Source organism: Fusarium redolens (genome assembly GCF_020744475.1).
Source record: "Fusarium redolens strain MPI-CAGE-AT-0023 chromosome Unknown BKA55scaffold_12, whole genome shotgun sequence".
NCBI lineage: Eukaryota > Fungi > Ascomycota > Sordariomycetes > Hypocreales > Nectriaceae > Fusarium > Fusarium redolens.
The window spans coordinates 554,700-571,403 of NW_025763675.1; the positions used below are offsets into that span (position 1 = coordinate 554,700).

General features: G+C 48.3%; 5 protein-coding genes across 5 annotated transcripts; 3 read left to right on the forward strand and 2 right to left on the reverse strand.

Moving 5' to 3' along the window:
• The first annotated feature begins 120 nt into the window (after window positions 1-120).
• BKA55DRAFT_574664 (cwf21 domain-containing protein) lies at window positions 121-1,290 on the forward strand. The gene is made up of 2 exons (XM_046193321.1): window positions 121-468; window positions 522-1,290. The coding sequence occupies exons 1-2, from the start codon at window positions 239-241 to the stop codon at window positions 814-816; spliced, it is 525 nt and encodes a 174-aa protein (XP_046046886.1). The 5' UTR covers window positions 121-238; the 3' UTR covers window positions 817-1,290.
• A 330-nt stretch (window positions 1,291-1,620) lies between these two features.
• On the forward strand, window positions 1,621-2,768 carry BKA55DRAFT_692559 (uncharacterized protein; the record flags this gene model as incomplete). The annotated part of the gene is made up of 3 exons (XM_046199796.1): window positions 1,621-1,794; window positions 1,849-2,001; window positions 2,055-2,768. The coding sequence occupies 3 exons, from the start codon at window positions 1,621-1,623 to the stop codon at window positions 2,766-2,768; spliced, it is 1,041 nt and encodes a 346-aa protein (XP_046046887.1).
• Window positions 2,769-3,085: 317 nt separating this feature from the next.
• On the reverse strand, window positions 3,086-7,697 carry BKA55DRAFT_665296 (indole-3-glycerol phosphate synthase-domain-containing protein; the record flags this gene model as incomplete). The annotated part of the gene is made up of 7 exons (XM_046197743.1): window positions 7,246-7,697; window positions 5,314-7,195; window positions 4,468-4,639; window positions 4,215-4,412; window positions 4,062-4,165; window positions 3,782-4,012; window positions 3,086-3,727 (listed from the first exon to the last, which is right to left on the reverse strand). The coding sequence occupies exons 1-7, from the start codon at window positions 7,563-7,565 to the stop codon at window positions 3,086-3,088; spliced, it is 3,549 nt and encodes a 1,182-aa protein (XP_046046888.1). The 5' UTR covers window positions 7,566-7,697.
• A 244-nt stretch (window positions 7,698-7,941) lies between these two features.
• Window positions 7,942-13,837, forward strand: BKA55DRAFT_677594 (nucleoporin subcomplex protein binding to Pom34-domain-containing protein). The gene is made up of 4 exons (XM_046198119.1): window positions 7,942-8,113; window positions 8,202-9,114; window positions 9,169-12,309; window positions 12,363-13,837. Exons 1-4 carry the CDS (start codon window positions 8,043-8,045, stop codon window positions 13,701-13,703), a joined length of 5,466 nt encoding a protein of 1,821 aa, XP_046046889.1. The 5' UTR covers window positions 7,942-8,042; the 3' UTR covers window positions 13,704-13,837.
• A 96-nt stretch (window positions 13,838-13,933) lies between these two features.
• On the reverse strand, window positions 13,934-14,800 carry BKA55DRAFT_574671 (Tim10/DDP family zinc finger-domain-containing protein). The gene is made up of 3 exons (XM_046193322.1): window positions 14,602-14,800; window positions 14,465-14,534; window positions 13,934-14,407 (listed from the first exon to the last, which is right to left on the reverse strand). The coding sequence occupies exons 1-3, from the start codon at window positions 14,607-14,609 to the stop codon at window positions 14,222-14,224; spliced, it is 264 nt and encodes an 87-aa protein (XP_046046890.1). The 5' UTR covers window positions 14,610-14,800; the 3' UTR covers window positions 13,934-14,221.
• Window positions 14,801-16,704: the final 1,904 nt, after the last annotated feature.

A 16,704-nucleotide genomic window follows, 5' to 3' on the forward strand; every position in this document is an offset into this window, starting at 1 on the left:
ATTCCATGCCCCTCCATCATGGAGGGGCGATAATTGCTTATCTTATCTTCCGAGAAGGGTAGGCGGTGAAGCTACAGCTGAAGCGATAGCGGCAGAGAAGGGTCCTACATCACCAAACTCCACCTGCCTGTCGCTGTCGCATATATAACAGATCCCGATTGTCCATAGCATTATCTACGCGCCAACTTATCCAACAGTCCTTTCAACCTTCAAAACACAATACTTCGCCTACTATATAATGTCTGATAACGTTGGTCTCAATACTCCCCGTGGCAGCGGCACCTCGGGCTACGTCCAACGCAACCTTGCTCAAATCAAGCCTCGCGACTACGGCGCTCCTTATCCCAAAGATCTCGATAGCTTGCGACATAAGCAACGGCAGCCGGACAAGGGGATCCTGGAACATGACCGCAAGCGCGAGGTCGAAGTTAAGGTCTTCGACTTGAGGGACAAGCTTGAAGAAGAAGAGTACGGCTTTGTATACACCCAATTACATAGCTCACTGTGCTAACACGAACAAGGGTCGACGAAGACGAGATCGATAGGCGATGTGACGAGCTCCGACAAAAACTCCTCGCCGAGATGAATTCTGGAAGGAGAGGCGGCCAAAGAAAGACATTCAAGCAACACCAGGTTCACGAGATGGCTGATGCCAAGATCAAGGAGAGCGAACGACTACGGAAAGCATTGAAGATCAGTGCAGACTATGAAGAGGGAGGTCATTGGAAGCGCCAAGAAGAGAGGCTACGCAATGCTATGGAGAAGGAAGAGGAAAAGGATGAAGGCGACGATAGGAAAAGCGAACCAAGAGATTAGGTCGACCACCGAACTCAAAGCGCATCAACCACAATGTTATCGGAATTCGTGTTCTGAGGGGAAATGCAGAGCTTTTGGTATTCAGGCAAGGCAATTGTCAAGCATCTGGCGGTCTATCATGCTTGGTCTGGGATTGGCCATTTCTCTCGAAGTTATCCATCCATTTAATATGGAAAGAATGGGCAAATAAGCATCGGGTCCGGGATAGTTTAATCGTTATGATCCTGCTCATTTTCAAGTGGCGCATGGCGTTTAGGTATTGGGACTGAGACCCAATTCGCATTGTATAGGGTAGGGTATTTAACACCGACGACGGGCTTTTGTCCCTTGAAAGAATGATTCATAAAGTCCCGCTGGGCTCTGTATGACATTGTGTGCCTATTGTGGTGATTCTGGTCTTTTTTTTTATGGGGGTCACTGTATTTTGTCTTTGCCTTGACTCTGCGAATGATAAAGGTTACTCGAATGTGAGCTGGCTTACTACTCAGTTAAGTAGTGTATTGTCTATCGATACAATACCAGTCAAATAATGTTTAAACTTGTTAAGCCTGTTAACTTATCAACTGTATATGAACCCAATTATATATCTATGTAGCGCTTATAGACAGATTGTTGAATTTCATCAATAGTTAGGTTGGTAGTTAAGGTGGTGTAAGTTGCGACGTGGCTTGGCACATGCTCAAGTTACAAAGACCCGCCGCTACAGCTTGAGCTTCCTTGAACCTCACACGTCACTAAATCACCAGAGACAGCACCAGAGACGGAGGAGATTCAGGAGATCGACAACCAAACAAAAATACAACCATGGCGCGACTCTCGCATTCTACCATCCCTTCAATCAATAGAAGCGCAATTGATATTGCATCAGCAGAGCTGGGAAACCTTCTGCTGCGACTACAAAAGACCGTTCTCCATACAGATAGCGACCGCGAACGAAGACTACGATCGAGCGAGTTCGAAAGAGCACGAGTAGCATCTGTAAGAGTACCTATGTCGGACTCCACATCCCTATACACTGACTCTGGACTATAGAACCTCGAATATGCACGAAACTCTTTGACGAAACTAGAACACGATGCGCTGTCGATTAAAGCGCCAGGTCGAAGGGCTGAAGTACAAGGCGACTTGAATGGAAAGAGAGAGCTTCTAGAACTGCTACTGGATCGATTAGAAGACTTGAGACAAGTAAGAAATGGCTTACAGGACCAGGCGAAGGATTTAAGCTGACATTACGACAGGTGGCAATTGAAGAGGACGACGATGATGGGAGTACTGACGGAGAAGATATCCTCTCAGAAATAATACCTACGCCGAGCGATAGTATGGTCGATTCCATATCAACAGGCCAACCCACTGAAAGCTCAGGACAAGATGATGATGCCGAGTCAGAACCCCCAGAGACAACAACTATACCAGTGACAACAGCTACAGCACCGGCACCAGCATCAACATTACCTCCTGAGACCTCTACAATATCGCAAGAGCACAAACAACAACCCACACAAACAACGCAGAACCTAAGATCAAGAGGCGCGCCTTCATCCCCATCACCGCCTGCCCACTCAACCGCGCGCGCCGCCCTTTTCGCCAACCGGAGTAAACCCTCTACTCCACAAACATCAACAGCAACAGCCGAAGCCTTACTTGACCACCAACGAGCCGAACAGGAAGCCCTTTCCGAATCGATTCTTCAGATGGCGAGTGCTCTTAAGTCAAGCTCACAACGCTTCTCAACTACTCTTGAGGCAGACAAGGAAGTAGTGGCGCGTGCGGGTGAGGGAATGGATAAGACGGAACAGAGCATGGAGGCGGCGAAGGGTCGAATGGGTATGCTCAAGAGGATGACAGAAGGAAAGGGATATTTTGGGAGGCTGCTCCTGTACGCATATATCGCTTTGCTTGCTGTTGCGTGTATACTCGTGGTCTTTGTTCTACCCAAGTTGAGGTTCTGAAGCTCAGAAATAACAAGGAGACCAGTAATAACACATCGGGTATGTATAAATGAATAAGTTCTAAGCCAGTATGAGCATTGCTGTGTAAGTAGCTATCGTTCCATATACGCCAAACCCACTGAACGAGTGTCCCCATGTCCCCCAAGATATGCACGTCCCAATCATATGCTACCCCAGCTGATAGTAACCCATTCTCAAGATTCCTAGCAATTTGGTTGAATGTTCCAATTGATAACCCGAGACCTGGCACGCTCGTTTCCGTCATCCCCCGCAAGATAGCAAACCTGTAATACCCATAACCTCGATATGAACTCCAACTAAAGAGGCTCTCGTGTCTCGAATTCAAAGGAGATCCCCATCTCGCCAACATCATCAGGAACCACAGCGACGCCCTGACCTGTTGCCTGTGAGAGGTCTTTCTCATAAATAGACGAGGCTGGAGTAGCATGAGCACTCTCTGTCTTTGCATACATAGAGGCATCAGACATTTTGTCTGTCTCCTGAGCATTTTCAGATTCAGGAGGTGATTCGGCCTTCTTTTCGCCGTCAAGGGTCTCTGAACTAGTGATAGCTGCCTTTTCTTCTTGAGGATGCTCAAACTCAGAAGGGGGAATCTCTTCCATTTTATCCTGAGAGACCCTCAAACTGGAGCAGGATTCGTTTTCATCTGGACGCTTCTTAGGATCAGGAGGAGACGCCATTTCTATGTCGTCTCCAGACCCCTTCGGATCAGTGCCAGATCCGTCCTCTGGAACGCGAGGGGAATATGGAGGTGAGATCATCACTACGTCGTCCTCTTCGAGGGCTCTAGGTCCAGTGTCAGACTCGTCTTCAACCGAGTCAGCCTTACACTCTTCCTCCTCGAGGGGAGGCCATGGCAATCCCCGAATCCCAGCATTGATCTCTCGACAATACTCAATGTCGTGCTTCAGACGTCGCCCAATGGGTTTTCCTCTGGACTATAGATGGTCAGTACATTCTCTCCATGGAGAGTACGTTGACGTTAGACATACCGGAGGCTCGTACTGAAAATACGAACTGGGCATTGTTTGGGCCAGTGAGACCCGATCTTGCCAATCGATCCCGGTCTTCTTTCTGAAAAAGTCCATGAACAGCTCCATCTGAGCCCTCCATTTTCCCTCGTGAGGGCTAGGGCGGTAGTACGATGGCTGAGAGTTGCCCTTGTGCTTGAGGAATTTGGCCGTGAACCAGTACAAGTGAGGTTTGGCGTTGGACTCCCACAACTGTTTATTGTTAGTACCAAGACAGACAAGAACCGAAAACCTTGCTTACGCAAAGAGAATACTTCTGTCCGAATTCACCGGTGAACTCGTTATCTCGAGTGATGTTGACCTGGTAGACAAAGTTGAGACGGTCTCGATAGAGGTGGAAGAGGTCTAATAGAGCTTTAGTTTCTATAAATCAGCAGAACTTTGAAAAACATACTTGTGTTAACAAATTTCTCCGCGTTTCTTTTACCCTTTTCTATCCGGGCCTTTTCTCTCTTCTTTGCGTTTTGCTTTGCGATAAGGCTTCTCATAGAATAGTCCGCCTCAGGCAATTTCTTGTTCTTGACTGTCGAGTACTCAAACCAGTCACAATGGACAATGTGAATGCCCTTGCCGAGCTTCAATGCCTTTCTGACTATAAGTTTATAAGCAGTTGCAACAGCAAGAGAGTAAAGAACAAAAATTGGTACCTTTAGGAAGTTTCTTGTCAAATTGTTCCTTGGTGCAGAGGAGATGAGTGACAGTCTCGTCAAAGTCTTCGATAAAGACGCCTTTGCGAAGTGAGGCCCATCGCTTCAGGTTGTCCACTGTCAACTGACCAGGAAGAGGCCCTGCGGCTGCAATTATACGGCTCTTGAAGATCTGAGCGACCATGTCTGCTGCACTTCACCTAATGTTGATGAATTGTTGAAGAACTGAAGGACAAGGACTGATGAATGTTGTACTTGGGTCTAAGAAGTAGAGGTCGAATGAGGAAAAGAATAGAAAGTGAAGAAGGAAGAACAGAATAAATATCGATAGGCGAAGTTGAAGATGTCTTACGGGAAGGGATGAAAACTTAGAAGAGAGAAATTAGTATCAGCCTTAAGATCCTCTATGAAATGAGACGCTCGTTATAAGATAGGATAAAGAGCGGGAGCCTAGGAGGACGTTAAATGAGAAGAGATGTGACTGTAAAAGCTCAGGATCGGACTTGTGGTGATAAAGGATGAAACGCGAGACCGTGAGTCTAAGTGCATGTTGGATAGTGCTTTAGGCCATGCGAAAGAGAGTGCAGCGAACGGGATAATGATATCTCTGCCTTGTAGGAGGGTTCCCTCGAAAGGAATATTATCAGGACCACGTCAAAGAGGGGACAATTTGAACTGGATTACAACCCCACAACGTCAATCAAACTTGGGTGCTCATGAAAAATTTCCTGCAATTGTATAGCCTGTCTTTTTCTCTATCTTCTATCGGATTTCCTTGGCAGCCTTTATGAAAGCTGCAATTTTGTCTAGGCTTTGTTTTCCATCCTCCTCCACCCCACTGCTCACATCAACGCCAATCACTCGATCAGCCAGGGGACCCAAGGCCTTGACAGACTCGGCAACGTTGTCAGGGTTGAGACCACCAGCAAGGAAGACTCGAAGCTCAGGATCACTCTCCAAAACAGCCTGGACATTGGTGACATTGAGAAGCTTGCCGGAGCCAGAGCCGGAGTCAAGAAGAGGAACAGTATGATATCCTCGACGGCCAATTCCAACTTGGCCAGGCTTGAAGCATCGAACGACAGGCACGGGAATGAGGCTTGCCCACTCGATAGGCTCGTCACCATGAAGCTGGACTAGGTCAAGATCGTATTGCTTCTGCTTCTCCAAAACCTCGCTCAGGGGCTGGTTCTGGAAAATACCGACGAGCTGAGGTCGGGGGTTACGAAGTCTTTGGGCAGCAGCTTCGAAGAAGTCCTCGGCTTTGTTGTCTGCTGCTGCTACTTGGGTCTCGTACTTTCGAGTGCTAGGATATGTGTGCACTACTTCTGAGATTGCAAGGGCAGTCTCATGTGAGATGCATCGCTTGGCGCTAGGAACAAGGCAGATGCCAACAAAATCTGCCCCTGACTCGACAGCCTTCAGGGCAGCCTCAGCGCTTCGAGTACCACAAATTTTGACGTACAAAGATGATCCAACATCAGAATTAGCAGGGGGCTCGGTTCCAGAGCATAGTTGACTGATGAAAACACTGGCGTCAGGGGCTCTCATGATGGCCTCACCAACTAGAACAGCATTGACACCATCCCTCTTGTTCATTAAAACGTCATCATGGGTGTTGATACCGCTTAGCGCGCAAATGATTGTGCTTTCAGGCACCATGCTGCGCAGCCGACCTGTGGTGTTGAGATCAACCTCAAAGCTCTCGAGGTTACGGTTGTTGACACCGATGACCTTGGAACCCAGCTTGACTGCAGTTGTCATCTCCTCAGCATTCTGAACCTCAACAAGAGGCTCCATGCCCAATTGGAGAGAGTAATTGTACAGCCTTTGTAGAAGCTCAGCATCAAGCATCTTGACAATGAGCAGAACAGTATCCGCACCAGCCAATCGTGCCTCGAGGATCTGGTATTCGTCAAAGATGAACTCCTTACGGAGGATTGCGGGTCGGTTGGGCATGCCATCTAAGACTTGTCGAACGGCTCTCAAGTCCTCAATACTACCCTTGAACCACTCAGGCTCAGTGAGCACGGAAATGACACTTGCGCCAGCCAAAGCGTACTTTCGAGCCTGTGCGGGGGCGGAAATATCCAGCGCAAAGATGCCCTTAGAGGGAGAACCGCGCTTGATCTCAGCCATCAACGCAACGTCAAAAGGAGACTGTCGTAGTCGGTTGACAAAAGGGATCTGGGGAGGGGCAGCGTTAAGATCGTATGCGACTTGTAGATCTTCAAATCTCTGAGAAGGGATTTGCTTCTGGGCGTCCACAGCAACCTTTCGGTTGGCGTAAATTCGCTGCAGAATGTTGTTCTTTTTGGGCTTGGCTGCAGCCGAGTCGTCACTGTTGGCAGAACCAGACTTCTGGAACTGAGTGTTCTCCTCCCAAGTACCTCCCTGCATGCGGAGGAAGTTTGTAATCATAGCTCGTCCACCTTCAGTCAGAATACTCTCAGGGTGGAATTGGACACCTTCAATGGTGTACTTCTTGTGACGAACACCTTGAATGACACCAGGGGAACCATCAGGCTTGGCCACCCAAGAGGAAACCTCCAGTTCCTCAGGCAAAGTGACGTGGGTACCTGCAAGAGAATGGTACCGAGTAACTGGAACACCCTGCTTGAGACCAGAGAATACGCCCTTAGAGTCATGGGTCAACGGCGAAGTCTTGCCATGGAGCCATTCACCAGCTGAACTGACTTCTCCACCATAGACATTAAAGATGCACTGACTGGAACAACGTTAGAGGAATTGGTATACTAGTGAAAGATCAAGACTTACAGGCCCATACAGACACCAAAGATAGGAACCTTGCCAGCAAAATGCCTAATGACATCGCGGCTCACACCAGAATCAGTCTCGGGGTGACCGGGACCGGGGCTGATGATAATCTGAGTGGGTTTCTTGGCAATGATTTCATCCACAGTGACCTTGTCATTTCGATAGACAGTTACCGTAGCTCCCGCAAGGACGAGATACTGGTAAATGTTCCAGGTGAAAGAGTCGTAGTTGTCAATAAGAATAAGGTTGGAGGCCGTTGGAATTGGAGGGGATGGATCAGCCTGGTGAGGCGAGTGATCGATAATATCGGAGGAACCCATTTTCTCTCTCTTATTTCTCGAAAAATTAACAACGAGAAGGGAGACTGCTTGAAACCGTGTCTTCGTAAAAATGAGTTATTTTTACGAGACTGAGAACGGTGACGTTGCAAAAGGTGAGTCACTGTAAGTTTGAATAGAGTTGAACAAAAGAAGCTGTGAATGCGACTTTCGGCCAGTGTAATACTGACCAGCGCACTGTCGTCTCTGGCTGAGACACAATGCCTTGCACAGTGCTAACTATATTTGGCGTATGGAGGCATAAGGTCCGATTCAACTGCCGTCCACTGAAGCACCGGATAAACTTGGGCTAAATCGGAGCTCCCTAGCTCAGGTCCAAAAAGTTGACCAGCCAAAGCTCGATCCATCCATTCGCGACCAGGCGCGTCAACAAGCATCAAAATCAAACTTTCTTCGCATCCACCCTAATCGCAAGGTGATGCATCGCATGCCACTGTCGCCTTTTTGACGCTCTTTGCAATGGCGCCGGTGGCCGATCGCATTTATTTCCCCTCCCTAGAACAATGCCTGACTGGGGAGCGGGTACTGCTGTAAGTTGACTGACTGCTTCTGCAGCTCTCATCTCTTGCGCTGCCTATCTATCCATGTAAATAAACTCACTGCTAACTCGCCACTCAGCTCTTGGAAGCTCATCGCAACTGCGCTATCTGACAGTTCTGGTCAGAGAACTACAAGTTCTGCCGTTATCGAATTTTTGAGCGACGACTATGTTCACCGTCTTCTTGAGGACCCTGCCAGCACCTTCGCACCCGCAGATGAAGCTACGAAAAAAGTCTTTGAAACAAAAACAGCCCCGATAAATGTTCCCGCAAGCTCAGATGGACGACCTGATATCGACTCGATCAAGAAAGATGCCGAATGGCTCAGCAAGAATGCCAAAATCAACCTAGTCGCAGCTTTGCGTGTGGTTGTGATAGAACACCAGTCTCGTCCTGCGCGCCATCTCAGTGGCCCACTATCATCTCAAGATGCGAAGAATTTGCAGGAAGCTGCCGGCCTTAACAATGGCCAGGGGTCAGGACTTCTTTTGGACCTAGGATCGGCGGCTGCGCTGGATGCTGAGGAGATTTGGACCGAGTTCGAGAAGCCCGAGACGAGACAGCGACGCCTGTTCGATACCTATCTTACCGAGCGCCGTTTTTTTATGATGTCTGCGGACTATGCCAACTCGATCAAGCTATACGAAAGACTACCGACCTTCGCCAGTGTTGATCTCGACCTAGCCAAAACTTACCGATTGAAGCTTCCCTCGCGAGACGATGCCGAACCCCTACTCCCGACTTACCTTCAAGTTCTCACAGACTCTATGTCCCGCATCGAATCAGGTCTAAAAGCCGTAACGGATGAGAAGTGGGTGACTGAGGAAGTCGAACTAGATTGGCTGCGAACGCTTCTAACCGAAGCTATTCATGCTTTGTCTGTTGTCTTCCAGATTGTTGACAGTTTTGGCGACGATTTTGCACCTTCAAGTGCTGTCAACCAGTGGTTTTCTTTGATGGAAGTCTACAGATTCTTTGACGCTGTTCAGCCGGTATGTATTGTACAACTTGATCGATGGCAGACTTGTATTAATAGTGCCCCCCAGATCCATGAGAGCATTGCGCCTTTGGTTTTGCCCCTGAAGACACTATCCGTCGCCGTGTCCCTGATACTACTCAAGCCAGCTCGCTCATTAAACTATCTTTCCGAGAGAGAAGAGGATGCGACCCAAGCAGACACTTCCTACGATACATACTTGCTCTCATCCGACGTCCTTGAACAGGTCCACAAGAGTATACTAAATGCTGCCGAGGCCGATTGCGAAAGCGCTTCACCCGTTATTTTCGCCTGGACGCTTCTCCTTCATCGCATGAATGTTTCATACCAAAGCCGAACAGAGAAGCGTGATAATTTGCTACAGCAAAACGCCCGAGAGACCTTTGAGGCAGGAGGTGTGATTCGACCAGTTGCAAGGCGAAACTCGGCGGGCAGCATCTTCTCCATCGAATCTTCGAAATTTGACGGCTTCCTCGAGAATGCGACTTCTTCCAAGGACCTCGTCGTGGTGGAACAGCTTGCATCGCAAGTCACGGCCCAGGGCCGTGTTTTTGATGTTGTATCTAATATGGCAACAGCACTAGGTCCCTCAGATGAGGGTAGCATGACCCCTTTACTCAGTGCTCGCCTTCGCCATGTCTTCCTTGAGCTTCTTATGGTTTCATACCCCATCGTTGGTTATCAGTCCGAACCAGTGAGCGCCCTTCTTTCCGTTCTAAGCGCCGGCCGAAATTACTGGGACATTTCAAACAAGGAGAACCTCTCGGAGAAGCAAGATATTCTTGCATCTATGGTCAATGATGATCTTGCACTGGAGTTCTTCTTTCAGCAAGCTCTTGACAGATACCCATATGAATTTCTGCCGTTTATCACTCTCTGCCGAACTCTAGCCAGCGCTACTAGCCTCCGTGAGAGCGATCGGTCTCAGATGATCCTTAACCTTCTACGTGCAACACCAACCCTCACATTCGTACTTCCTGACTATTTCCAAGAGTACGAGCTCGCACAAGAAGACGAGAACACTAATACTTTCTGTTTGCTGCAAGACATTCCCATTATCTCGTTATCCCCTTCATGGCGAGGAAGACGTGTTGAGGACGATGCGTACCGGATACCAGCAGGCACATACGGACGATTTGTTACGGATACAGGTAGAGTTGTCTCAATGGAGTACCCCCATTCAACTATCTCGCTCCTGGGTCGACGACTGGAAATCAACCTGATGAAGGAAGGCTATCAGTCTGAACTTGGAATGCTCCAGCCAGAAGAAACTGCTGAGGTCATCTCTCTGTTCGCGACACTCATTCGCATGGATTATTTGAACGCCACCAGGGAGGAGTCCACTGGCGCTTTGGTGCTTTCAGACAATGATATTCTTCATGAGGCAAAGAAACATATCGATGCGGGTAGTGGCAGAGATCTCCTAACAGTTGTCTGCGAGACAATGGACTACTACATGCAGGTTGATCTTGCGGAGAGCGAGGACGTTGTCGTCACTATACTGAACTCTTGCGTTGAATTCCTCGATGCGATCCTGCCCATATACCCTAGCAGAGTGTGGTCATATCTTTCTCGATGCGAGCTGTTAAGTTCCGAGTCCAGAGCTGGCAAGCTCACCAAGGTCGTCGGAAGCCTCGACCTGGTCCAGGAGAGGCTCGAATTTTTGCTGTCTTGTCTTAGACTATTCTCAAACCTCATTGACACTGCAATGACTTCCGCCGTTCAGCGTCGAGCTGGAATTCAGACAACAGGCAGAAACAAGTCAGATCTGAACCCCTGGCTGGGCACAGCAGATAAAGTTTTGGCAAAGGTCAGCTACGCCATTGCCCAAGCAGGAGTAGACATCTTTGAGAATACTTCAACCTGGAGGTTTGCGTCTGACACATGCCGCTCCTCAGTGCTCCGAGAGGTTGTACCAATCTTGCAAAAGGTGATTATGTATAGCTACAGTCTTGGCGATCCGTCAACCTCTGAGAATCTGACTTCATGCCTACGACCTGCCGCCTCTTATGTTATCGACTGTTTTGTTTCGCCCTCAACTGGATCTCTGCGATTCCAGCCCCTTTTATCATCCCTTATCACAGCATTTACAACCGCCGACAGTACCCTCTACCCAAGACGCGTGGAGATGGTACAGGCACAGTTAAGTTCAGTACTCGAACTTTCGGCAACACTACTACGCGTCGCCAATTATCTAGAGCAGCCCTCTAGCATGATCGAAACTTACCTCTTCAAAAGCTCTACCCTGCTTGCACGCCTGTGCGCAGCATCTGACCATTTCCGCAAACCCACCATGTGGCTACTCGAGTCTTTGGTTGTAAATGCTGGCAAATCATCAAGTGAGCCCCCGTCACTGCTCGGCTACTTGGGGCCTCAGATTTCCAAGTCTTTCCTCCAACTCCTCTCTACCCTGGGCAAGCCCTTTGAACTCAGGGGCGAGGTTAAAGCCACATGGAAGTTCTTCTCGGCCATTCTGAGGAACCGACAACAGTGGATGTCTAATTGCCTTCTTACCGGGCAGACCCCCAGAGAGGCAATGAAGAAAGACAAAAAGAAGACAGATGTTTCTTCCAGCTCGGTATTTGCCACTGGGCTTGCCAAGCTGGGCAAGCTGAAAGACCTAGAAGTAAGCGAGGCCTTGGTCATTCTGGACTTTGTCGCCTCGGCCCAGAACTTCTGGCCCTGGACTGTTTTCACACTCCAGAAAGACACCGCTTACCTTGATGGGCTCAGAGAATATGTCCGAGACCTCAAGTCATCCAGCATAACCGTCAAGTCTGACCCTGTTCGTGCTGGTTTTGAGGCAAGACTGGCCGCGTACATTGCGGAGACGTTTGCTATGCAGCTTTACCACTCGCGGCATCTGGGCAACTCTGGCACATTGGCAAAGAACCTTATCGGCGATCTCGACTACTACTTGCGTGATGGAGTTGAGGTTGGAGGCTACAACAAGTCTCTTCACAGCAACTTCGCTCGAAACTTTTCCAACAAGTATTCGGACTGCCCTGTGGATTACTTCAAGCGGACCGCCTTGGAGCCGCGGGAGCTCGGCAAGAGTTACTACTATGACTTAGAACGCGCCGACCAGATGCTACGATTCGATCCAGGCTGGAAAGGTCGCAAGGACGATGGTTTCAAGACAGAGATGGAGCGCGCAAACACCAACTTGTCTTTAGTTGACGCCCAGCTCGTAAGTTAATGTGTCTTGTGTACCATGGACATAGCTAATTTTGTTATTACTAGGCCCTTTTCCATGCCTGGGAGTTTTTACTTGTAGAGCTTTCAACATGCATGCCTAAGAACGACACCGTGGAGAAGCAAATGCTGCAGGTTGCCCAACAATGCCTCAATGCCAACCAAGGAATTCCAGGACCTGAACACATCTTCCTAAAGCTTGTTGAGTCCAGGGCGAGCCTTGCGCTTGTGTTGATCCAGCGCCTTGTCAAGTCATTAGTGCCAGTCAAGGACATCAACCAGCTTCTCTCGACCCTTGTTGGTACCATGAACGGAGTTGAGGAGCCTTGGGGCACTGAATCTATCTCGTACTACCGCACCCTTCTAAAGGCTCTTTTCGTTACTCTGCGTGCCTACCAAATCAGTGGCAAGAAAGCACCCGAATCTCATGATGCTTTTGAGGGAACTACCGTGACAGTTACGCAAACTGTGCTGAATATCCTTGACCGAGTTGTGGGCAGAGGTTTCCGCGCACTCGTCAGCCTTATTCACGATAATGAAAACAGTGTATCACCGGAGGATCTAGGATTGTTGACAGCCATCCTTCAAGCCTGCATAAGCCTGCCCAATATGGACCAGTCTCAGACTCAAGTCCTTAACATTATGGCTGAGCATCAAGTCATCCATGCTGCCTCGTCTCTCTACTCATGGGCAGACAGATTGGCGGATCAAGGCGACCCTATCTATGGCGAGTTGAGCATGCTGTTTTTGCTTGAACTCTCAACTCTCCCTATGGTTGCTGAACAGATGGCATGCGATGGAATCTTGAGCAACATCCTATCTGCGAACTTGACCAAGTTCATGCTGAAGTCCAACATTTCTCCCTATTCTGATTCCCCTGTGGTGCAACGTTGCTACGGTATCTGGGCCAAAGGACTGTTGCCGCTAATGTTGAACCTGCTTACAGCTTTGGGTGCAACCGTTGCTCCAGAAGTTGCGTACGTCCTTAATCAGTTCCCTCACCTACTGGAAGCAAGTGTGGACCGGTTCGAAGCACCTGGAGCCAGTCGTACTCAGTCTCGAGCGTCGCCGCACTACCTGACCCTGGTTGCGATATCCGAGGTTCACTCTCTTGCCCTCCTCACACGAGTGCTCGCTGCTCTCCGCGTGAATAATAACCGGGATATCCCTGACGTGGAATGGGACTCCGCAAATTTGCTAGAGAACGTCGACTTTTGGCTGAGCACAAAGAAGTTGCTAAAGGAGCGACTCATGCCCCTAGGTCAGCGTGAAATGGACTGGCGTGGCATGAAGCCTGCCACAGGGGCATATGATAGTCTTTTGGAGGAGAAAGCAGTGGCTCAATTAGATGCCATCAGGGATGTGCTAAGTGAAGAAGCAGATAATTGAATATGAATATGGGAATTTAGAAGAAAAGAGTGATAATCACCAAGGTGTACATTATTAGTGTCTTAGGTCAAGGGCGTTGGAATAGGTTGTATGCATTGCGGAATGGCATAAGAGACTTCATTTGATTTCGTTGACATAAACCGACCTATCTTGTGAACCGGCTTGCCGGTCTGTAATAATGTTTTCGGACACGAACTGCTGTCTTGTCAAGTTGAGTCGCCAGGACGAGAAGGGACATCAGAAGTGGGAAGTGAGTAAGAATGGGTTATAAATTCATTCCATGAAGACAGATTAAGCCCAAGCGCCTCATGCCTATAGCCCATAATAATATACAAGTGCATCTGTTGCCATGAGACCTAGCCACACGGTGCATCATGGTCATAAACAGCGTTCCGTCTTTTCGATCTCATATATAATCCGGAGCACATCTGATACCAATAGAACAGATTTTGTGTGCATTTCCCCTCGTCGTCCCTCCTTGCCAATCGTACATGTCTCGTTTCTGGAGTATCTCGCGCTTATTTGTTCATCTGAGCTGTGAGCTGGGCGTTGTGCTCTTGGAAGCGGTCGCTGATGCGCTGTTGAGAAGCCATCCACTTCTGAACGCAGCGGTTGATGCAGCCACTTTCTCGGGTTGAGATGGCCTTTGAGGTGAAGTCATCGACGCAGGACATGAAGCAGTGCTCAACGAGACCGCCGAATGCCTAAGACAAGTTCATCAGCAACAATTCGATCGCAATACTCGTCGGGGGGGTACATACACCCATAAACTCCTTAACCTGGCGCTTCTGCATGCGCTGCTCAAGAGTGCGCTGCTCGGCTGCGGAAAGCCTGTGATTGAGAGATGTTGATTAGCATTGCAATTTAATGATAGGAAATTGAGCATGGAAAGACCTACATATCCATTTTGACGGGTTAAGGGGGTGATGTGGTTGATGAAATCGAGTTTATAAGGCTTGTCGAGGTGGATTGACGTTGTTGGTTTGATATGGAGACTGAAATTTTGAGATAAGCAGCCGGGTTGGGCTTATCGGCGGGATCGCATTATCGTTTTACCCCGGATTGGCTGAGCTTTAAATGCACCGCAACTGTGATTGCCGTTTATTAAAGTGACGCGATTCAGACTCATATGATACATCAGTATTTTCCTTTCATTCTCTCTTCTACAGTTCTAGAGCAATTCTCAGCGCTGAATGCTTATTCTGGTATTGCATTGTTTGCTCTGGTGGGAGCCTCTGACGTAGCCAGGTACCCATGATAGTGGAGTTGAGCTTCTTTGACCAGCTGAAGACCCTACGTATACACTTGATAACCTGTTTGACAGCCATTGCTATTCTTGTCAATTACGGTAACTGAGGACTTACACATCCATCTACTGAGAGACTGTGCATGTGAGCACCTCCCCGCTTAACTACCCCTCCTAGCCTCCCATGTTCTGCAGATCCAAACATCTGCAGCTCACCACGTAATTCAGCTGACCAAGACGAGGCAAACGTTGGAGGTAAGCATGGCAATTGCTATTCTTATATCTTCACTTGATGGCAGAAAAAACATGAAACACTGATCTGCGCGGCACCTCGCCTGACAAGTGCAGTTGGGTCGGGGTTGGATGAGGCGCAGTCCATGTACGGTGCCTAGTGTTTGATGTGCAGTAAGATAAGACGTCAATGACCAAGATATGCCTTTGATCAAAGAAAAACGTAGAAGTCGAAGGCACTGGGAAGTATAACAAGACGTAGGAGGACCTATAGCATAGACCATATGGACCATATATAAAGACGATCATGCTTTCAGAACTTCAGTTACTCGTCGATATCTACAAAACTGAAGCTTGAGATGGGCGACGAATCAGAAAACACAGAGAATTCAAGAGAGGCGAAAGACTGACGTGTGATGGTTGCAATCTTTCATCGTCTCTGGAGATGTACATGCCAAATATGGAAGCATCCATCAATCGCCAGTCCCTTGTGTCAATGCCAACCATGCATACCTAAATCAAAGAGAAGTACGTATACATCAGCTTAAAGATTCAACTGTCGAAAAGTAAACATCAAGTTTATCCGTTTTATCGCCCAAATTCCATTGTCTGGATATAAGACACAGTCTCACTTGTTGGTGCACCAAGCGAGACTAGGGTCTTAGCCTCACAGTCGAAATGAAAGGATTCTCGATTTGGACAGTCAACATGAACAGCCCTGTAGATCGAGACAGAGACTTCAGAGCACCATCATCAGTGGAGGCGGCCAACTAAGATTAACTGTTCTTTTTTAGGAGTGCAGACTGCAGACCACGGATATGCCAGTATCTGATGCTTAGTGCCCGGGATATCATCCATGGTTTATGGTTCGTTGGTGTTGTCGAGTTGCAGTAGTGGTTTCAGCTGAGCGTCCAGGGCATTTTTCTTTGAGTGAGTGAGTGACTCAGAGTCTCCCTCAACTGTGATAAGAGCTACTTCAACAAGTTACGTATTGGCGGGTATATCCTCCTAGAGTTGTGATCGACAGTACCTCGTCACTGTGGAGAGATCTATTACCGTTGTAACTTATAGGGCAGAACAGGGTAGATTGAGCGAGTGATGTGATCAACTTGACAGATCATGTTCCAAGCTTGGATCCTGGTAAACCTCCATGCCCACGACGCAATTGCTTGCGCCAGAAGTATCCACCAACAGCAATCGCTTGCGGCGTTGGGTGGTTGACTCTGTGAATAGATCAGTTAATATCCGACTATTCTATACATGGCAGTTCTTTTATTAGAGATCTGATCCTACAAAATAGTTGGTTTGACTGAATATGGGTAGTATCAGATCCAACGTAGACGGGCATTCAAGATGCATTGAGCTGCGTAGTATACAACTGTATTCACTGATATTGACAATGATATCAGGTCTTCGTAACTTGCATTGTTAGCAATTAAGTTCAAAGGGATATTCAGAGTTCACCAACACCGGACGATGTACCTGAGAAGTGATCTGAGATGGTCCCATTGCATCGTCTATTGA

What these genes read in the sequence shown, in the direction of transcription:
- BKA55DRAFT_677594 (XM_046198119.1), top strand. Translation starts at nt 8,043, where the DNA reads ATGGCGCCGGTGGCCGATCGCATTTATTTCCCCTCCCTAGAACAATGC. An exon ending in TCTTTGACGCTGTTCAGCCG is followed by an intron (nt 9,115 to 9,168) that starts GTATGTATTGTA and finishes AGTGCCCCCCAG; the next exon opens with ATCCATGAGAGCATTGCGCC. An exon ending in CTTTAGTTGACGCCCAGCTC is followed by an intron (nt 12,310 to 12,362) that starts GTAAGTTAATGT and finishes TGTTATTACTAG; the next exon opens with GCCCTTTTCCATGCCTGGGA.
- BKA55DRAFT_574664 (XM_046193321.1), top strand. Translation starts at nt 239, where the DNA reads ATGTCTGATAACGTTGGTCTCAATACTCCCCGTGGCAGCGGCACCTCG. An exon ending in GACAAGCTTGAAGAAGAAGA is followed by an intron (nt 469 to 521) that starts GTACGGCTTTGT and finishes AACACGAACAAG; the next exon opens with GGTCGACGAAGACGAGATCG.
- BKA55DRAFT_574671 (XM_046193322.1), bottom strand. An exon ending in AGGTTAAGGAGTTTATGGGT is followed by an intron (nt 14,408 to 14,464) that starts GTATGTACCCCC and finishes AACTTGTCTTAG; the next exon opens with GCATTCGGCGGTCTCGTTGA.